The sequence below is a fragment of the Gavialis gangeticus genome, unplaced genomic scaffold (assembly GCF_001723915.1).
Source record: "Gavialis gangeticus isolate Ggan-Ray unplaced genomic scaffold, GavGan_comp1, whole genome shotgun sequence".
NCBI classification, from domain to species: Eukaryota; Metazoa; Chordata; order Crocodylia; family Gavialidae; genus Gavialis; species Gavialis gangeticus.
The window spans coordinates 16,518,976-16,525,956 of record NW_017729011.1 but is presented as its reverse complement, the minus strand read 5'-3'; the positions used below and the strand labels follow the sequence as shown (position 1 = coordinate 16,525,956).

General features: G+C 51.5%; 1 protein-coding gene across 1 annotated transcript in view; it reads right to left on the bottom strand.

Annotated features, from left to right (window-relative positions):
• The window catches only part of ASS1 (argininosuccinate synthase 1), a 91,265-nt gene that overhangs the window by 31,437 nt on the left and 52,847 nt on the right, over nucleotides 1-6,981 (bottom strand). Inside the window, exons 11-12 of the mRNA XM_019510672.1 lie at nucleotides 6,251-6,335; nucleotides 3,866-3,930 (exon numbers count right to left, since the gene is read on the bottom strand). Coding sequence (XP_019366217.1) covers nucleotides 3,866-3,930; nucleotides 6,251-6,335 — 150 coding nt within the window. The remainder of the gene's footprint in view (nucleotides 1-3,865; nucleotides 3,931-6,250; nucleotides 6,336-6,981) is intronic.

The window sequence follows — 6,981 nt, the reverse complement described above, 5'->3', positions numbered from 1 at the left end:
CCCTGAGAGCTTAACTGCGGGACACTGATTCAACCCACGTTACATACAGGACACTGCCAAAGTAGCTCTTGCTGGGGCACTATTTGTACATCCCACGGTATCAACACCCACCCCTCTTGGGTGCCTCTTACAGGGATCATCAGGCTCGCTCAGCTGCCCCTTGCTTTGTCCCTGTTTCCTCTGGGAACCAAGACGGATGCCCATGCCACCGGTGTCTACATGGAAGAGCTCCCTCATCGTTGCACATCCCAGACTCTGAGCATGTATCTCTGGGGCACTCACCTGCTCAACCAACAACTTCCTCTCCCGTGCTCAAGGCAGTCCCTAAGGCCTTGTCTAAACACAAGTTGTTTGGCTTTTACCTAGTTAAAGCAGGACAACACCCTCCCCCACGACGCAAGTACAATCACGCCAGCGCTAAGGCCTTGTCTGCACGGAGACACTTTGGAAAGTTAATCCTAACCAACAGAAGATGTATATTTAAAGCAGTCCGGCTAAACCACATTAAAACCCTGTGTGGACACGCTCGGTCAGAATGAAACGGAGCTGAATTCATCCTTAGAAGTAAACTAAGTTCCACCAATGAGGCTTATTTTAATTCTGACTCTGAGGGCCCACGTACAAGAGATTAAATCACTTTAACTAACCCAATTTTAAAAGTTAATTTGGATTCAGTTTCTCAAGTGCCTCCCAAGTACATAGGCCCGGAGGTTAGACAAAGACACTTCAGGGGATGGACTAAGGAACAAGTAACAGCGAGCGAAAACGGGACGGGGACTACACGATGTATCCGTTGCTATGTGCTAATCCAAGTGCCAGCTCTTACCCCAGGGTTAGGGGCAGCTAAACTACAGTAGCCACCTCTTCAATGAACAAGAGCTCAGTCCAGATGGCTAGATCAGTCCTGGGCACTTCTACATCTCTGAGAGCTCATGCCGCTTCGCAGCCCTGACCGACTGAAGTGTGCCAGCACAAAGCTGTCACCTACCCCATGGTACCACTATACCACTATAACTGCATCCACACTAGGGACCATAATATAATCTACTGGCTGAAAAAAACACCTCACTAACTCTTTCTACTGGCACAGAGCTTGTGTAGCACCAGCCCCTGTGCAGCAAAGCGACTAGGCATGAGCTGAGGTCTCATTCAAGTCACTGGGACACAAGAATGTGCTTCAAGTTACACGTGCACTTAAATCCTTTGCCAAATAAAGACGGGCCCAAGCATGTGCCTACAGGTTTTGGCCTCATCCGTCAGAGCATCACCACCCCGAAGTCCTGGATCAGGGCCCCTTGAGGAAGCTGCCTGCAAGGGATGCATCATCTGTTTACACACAAACATGTAGGCGATCGCTCAGAGACAACGCGCCATAGATGAGCGTGACAGTTAAATGGAGTCTTGAGAAATTATTAGATGTTGCAAGGGTCACTGGAGCATGTCAGCGGCTCTTTAAAAACCAGGAAATCACCACCAATTACTCAGCGCCCTGGAACTCGCGTGCTAATGTCGGGGCTTTTCTGGATTTCTTTTCTCTCCGTCTTTCAGCTGCACTCACTAAAAATCAACCCCGGTTTTTCAGAACCCAGCAACAAGCTTGGGAAGAAAGCTCTCCTCTGGTGTGCTGAGGGCAGAAGAGGGAGGATTATAGTTGGCTGTGAAATGTTATCACAATATTTAGCCCTGCCTTGCTGCGAAGGGCAAGTTCAACAAAGGGAGCACTTAATTAGTTATTAACGAGATTTAAAACAAAAAGGGAAGGACACAATGGAAGGGGGTGGATAACTAGCCACCTTGTTATTCAGTGCTGAATAGGGCCGCTCCTGCCCCTGGGATTTGCAATTAAGTGGCTTGTAAGCAATGCTGGATGGGTTAAGGCCAATCCCAAGAGTTTAAACCAGGCCTACAAGCACAAGTCAAAAGGATACGTTTAAAACATAATGAGATTTTTTTTTTTAAATAGTGAGAAATCTGGGGGCGTTCATTGTCCATCTGAGGGCAAACATCAGTTGTGACGCATCCTGTGCTTTCCTCAGCACCATGCAGAGCTAGAAGCTTGCATTTGCCAAGAAAAGCTGAGATTCTCGTGTAATCGCCTGACTCCAGGGGCTGGGACTTGCAGAAAACCCACTGGGAGGTAAGAGAGGCCTGGGCTTCACTGTACTTCCACAGTAAAGCACTGAAAAGCAGGTACCCAGAGAGGTGGTAGAAGCTCCAGCCTTGGAGGTTTTTAAGACCTGGCTGGACAAAGCCCTGGCTGGGATGCTCTGGCTGGGGTTGATCCTGCTCTGAGCAGGGGGTTGGATGAGATGGGACCTCCTGAGGTCCTTTCCAACCTGCATTTTCTATCACTCTATGTGCCTGTGTGCGAGCTCTTACCTCAGTGTAAATGGAAACTAAACTACGGTAGTTAAGCCTTCAGTGAAAGGAGGGTGAGTTACCACAGGTGAACTCCCATTTCCCATGGGGCACAAGCACGCACAGGCAGTTTCTCCAGAGCACCTGACACACAGTGAAGCATTAGTACATCCATACCCCAAATAAAGCAAGACTTTGACCACAAAAATAAATTGGTAAACACGGTTGCTCCCAAACTATTTTTCTAGCGGTAAATAGAACTGGCACTAAGTGTCCACTGTGTCCCCTGGCAAGATTCATCACTGAAGAGGGAAATTTAAGGTCCCCTTCAAATGAAAACCTTGATCCTTAACTCAGCAAGTCAAAACAGAAGGAAAAGAGGAGATTAAGGATGTTGTTCTTTTTGGTTACACTGAGTTACGTTGGTGCTTAGAGATGGCAGACACAGCCCCACTGTACTAGGCACTTTATGTACTGTAGAATCACAGAAAATGAGGGCTGGAAGGGACCGCAGGAGGTCACATCTAGTCCAACCCCCTGCTCCAAGCAGGACCAGCCCCAACTACATCATCCCACCCAAGGCTTTGTCAAGCCGTGTCTTAAAAACCTCCAAGGCTGGAGGGTGCACAACCTCTCTGGGTAACCTGTTCCAGTGTTTTACTACCTTCCTAGTGAGCAAATTCTTCCTACTACCTAACCTAAACTTCCCTTGCTGCAACTTGAGACCACTGCTCCTTGTCCTGTCATCCACCACCACTGAGGACAGTCCAGCTCCATCCTCTTTGCAACCACCCTGCAGGGAGTTGAAGGCGGCTATTAAATCCTGCCTCGGTCTTCTCTTCTCCAGAGTAACTAAGCGCAATTCCCTCAGCCTCTGCTCATCAGTCATGTCCCCCAGCCCGCAAACCATTTTCATCACCCTCCACTGCGCTCTCTCCAATTTGTCCACATCCTTTCTGTAGTGGGGGGCCTAAAACTGAACCAAGTACTACAGATGTGAATGTATACAGATGTACACACACACACACACACACACACACACACACGCATGCATGCACCCATACTGCAACTCAAGCAGCCTACAGTTACAGGCCACAATCTTGGGCCTTTATACCAACAGCATCAGTTGCAATTAGCAGAGACTGTTATTAGGAGTGGAGACGATTGTTAGTGACCAGGTACTTGCCTACTACAACGACAGAGACCATACAGGTAGATCCATACGGAGAAATCCTGGCGATAGGCATACCTTCCCTTTCACTTCCATTAGCAAAGCCAGAATTGCAGGCATGGTGGACTCAGAGCCTGGATCCTGCACTGTGTCCAAGTGCCACTGTGTAGCACAGAGCAGGGGTTGCAAGGAACGTGTGCGGCTCCTTGAATCAGAGCCGCCTGGCCACAGCACAAGCTCAGCCCATGCAATATGAGGGGCTGGATCCCAGTGCTCTGCTCTGGGACAAGACTGGGGCCTGGGAGAAGGCAAGGTGTCTACGAAAGGAGCTCTTACCTCTGGATTTCATCCCAATGAATCGGTTCTCCACAATGTCAATGCGCCCAACACCGTGCTTGCCACTGTGAGAAGAAAGCAAAGGAGAGGTTGGGACCTGCATCACGATCTCCCAGGGACTGTGCAGTCCTGGCATCTCGTGAGGACTGCCGAGTGCTGCTCACAGGGACCACAAAGAAAGGGATCTCCCCAGGAGGGCCCAAACTGATACCCAGTGAGGTCATTGGCTTTGCGCAAATATCTATTTAAAGGCTGAAGCCCTGATACCTAAGTCAGATGATATCCCAGAGAACAGAAATGTATTGGGAAAGGCCAAGGGGCAGATTGGACCAGAACTTGCTCCCCATCACACAAACCGCCCTCTCCTTCAGGGGTTTCTCATACCATCAACCCCCCTATTCATCATATCCCATTGATCTGAAGGTGTCCACAGTGCAGGCAAAGACCTGTACTACAGTCAGGAGCCTGCTCCTCGAAAGCCTAGCTTTGGGCAGGACTTCCGGAGACCCCGCGCGGTGACACTAAGGAACACCGACTGGAGGCTATGGGGCTTGAGAGGACCCCCAGGTCTTTCTGCATCCAGCAGCTTCAATAGAGAACCCCCTTTGCAGAGCCAAATCCTGTCCACACTGATGGAAATGAAAACCCCACCTTCATGTCTACGACATGCATTTAGCGGCTACTGCACCATATTGGCACGCGACACCCGGCCTCAGCGCCATCCCATGTTCGTAGCTCAGGGCACAGACTAGGACCCACAGGGTGAGCAATGCATCTTGAGACCACATCATGACACCATTCTCTCTGACTTGTCCCACAGGGCCCAGCACCATCCTGGAGACGCACGACAGCATGACAAGACAGGGAAGTCCTCCGTGCTGAAGCCATCAATAAGGCTCTGTCAGGAGTCGAGCTGCCTCACAGCGGGTGGCGTGGGCTGCATAGGATGTGTTATCGAGTCCTCCCTCCCCCCATTGCCCCCTCTTTGCAGTTTGGTTGGTGAGGAGAAAGTGGGACCCTTCCCAACCCCCAGTGCTGAACCTCGTTGCCAATGCAAATCCCCCTTCCATCTCACCGCCGGGGCAGGGAAGAGCCCCGAGGAAATCCACCATTCGGCGTGGCATGGCTAGCCACGAGACAAATAAGCAGGCGAGAGCAGGGAGCGGGGGAGAGGTGCTGCTGCCACGGCAGCTGTATTCATGATCGGTGAAGTCATTTTAAAACCACTTAATTAACATTTAAAAAGAGAACTACATGGAAAAGTTCATTCCCATTCAGCTCCAGGGGGATAAAGGCAGAGGCACAAAGGAGGAACGGGACAGGGGAATCTGTGTGGCACTTGGCAAGGGGATGGATGAATGGTTCCCCAGTGCCTGCCTAGTCCCGAGCCAAAGACCGTCTAACTGTGGGACCACTTCCCGCCGAGCAGGAGTGCAACGCAAGGCCACGCTGACCGTGTGTTGGGAGAAAGGGGTGCAGGCCCGTATGCTGGGGGGCCATGAAAGCATGCAGTGAACCGTTGAAAAGGCGCTGGACCGCTATGCAGGACAGTGTGCCTAAAGTCCTGGCCCCAGGGCTGCAACAGGGGCCAGAAGCCAGAGCCTGTGCTCGCCCCTTGAGTGTAAGTCAGAGGCAGGCTTATGGGTATCAGTGGAGCAAAGGACAAATCGGGGTTGGTGTGGGGGCATGCACTCACTCCTTCCCTTCCTTAGGAAATGGTACTGACAGCCCCTTGAAGGGGAACGCACTCCCACGGCCCCTCTTTGAAGGATGTGAGGTTGTGTCTTGGGGGCTCAGAGGTGGAGGGGGGAACCCACAAATATCAGAATCGAACTCAGCAGAAACTCCCCAGGAGCCCACTTACTGGTGCAGAAAGGAGAGGAGCGGGCAGCGTTACCAAACCTCCTCCTGCATCTGATGCCACCATAAATGCAGGAGTGACTTGGACAATCAGAGACAAGGACAGGGATGGGCTGAGAGGATGGGATCCACCTAGCGAACTGGTACCTGGGGTGAGACAACTGGCCAACAGGTACAGAGTGAGGGTACGGGGCATCTGGTGTTGGCAAGACAGCCCAGCCCTGGGGCAAGGCTACATCTGAATTCAAATACCAACATGTTCTGGTGCATATTGGGAATGAGGAGATCACAGCCCTGCCACTGGCACCTAGGGCGGCTTGGCCAAACCCTAGCTCCTTCCTCACTGAGCCACCCAAAGACACGTCCTGTTATTCAGCTTGCTTGTCCCTCATGTGTGCACCCATGGAGTCTCACGCAGCCTGCTCTCGGGGCGTGCACACATGGCAGCGGGTGATCTTCTGTGCTCACGGCTGGGAAAGACGGAGCACATGAGAGCCGCAAGACAGCCCCCCCCACCACACTTACGCTATCTCGTTCAGGTACACAAACAGCTCCAGGGAGGACTGGTGAGTGGTCCTGTCCTTGACGTTAGTGACCTTCACAGGGACACCTGCGGAGTGAGAGAGAGACACAGAGAGAGGAGGAGATGGGGAGAGGGAGCGGGATCAGCTTTATGATGTCAAGACCACGTCTTAACATCACGCAGAGTGCATTAAATAGATGTGACAGATATGAACTCTAAATAACTTCTTAAAAAGGCATGTCCAAGCTGCCGCACATGGGGGCCGGGGGACAGGGGGAGTCAGAAAAACCCTCAGGAGAGAGAAATAAATAATAATAAAAAAAGGGGGCCATAAAAAACGCCCCCTTTCCCTCTCCCCTCTCTCTTTTTTAGGGCCTGTGAAATTGCAACCAGGCCCTTAACTAATTGAATTTCACGCTCCGCAATTGTCTTATGGCACGGCACCTTCTGTCCCACCAGCCACTGACACAAGGCCTGACAAACGACCCAATAGCCAAAGGAGGGGGTTGTCTGGGGTTGGTGTGTGGGGGGGTGTGATGGAGGTTTGGGTGTGCACACACATGCACACACACGCACACACACACACACACACAGCCCCTGTAGCGTCTGTTCTGCAGACAAACGCAACACATGCTTCCAGTTATCCACTTGACAAGAGTGAATGGGAACCCATCTCGGGCCGGTCCCTGGCAGGCTGCGATGAGGTCCGAGGGCTCCATGAATTAATTATTAC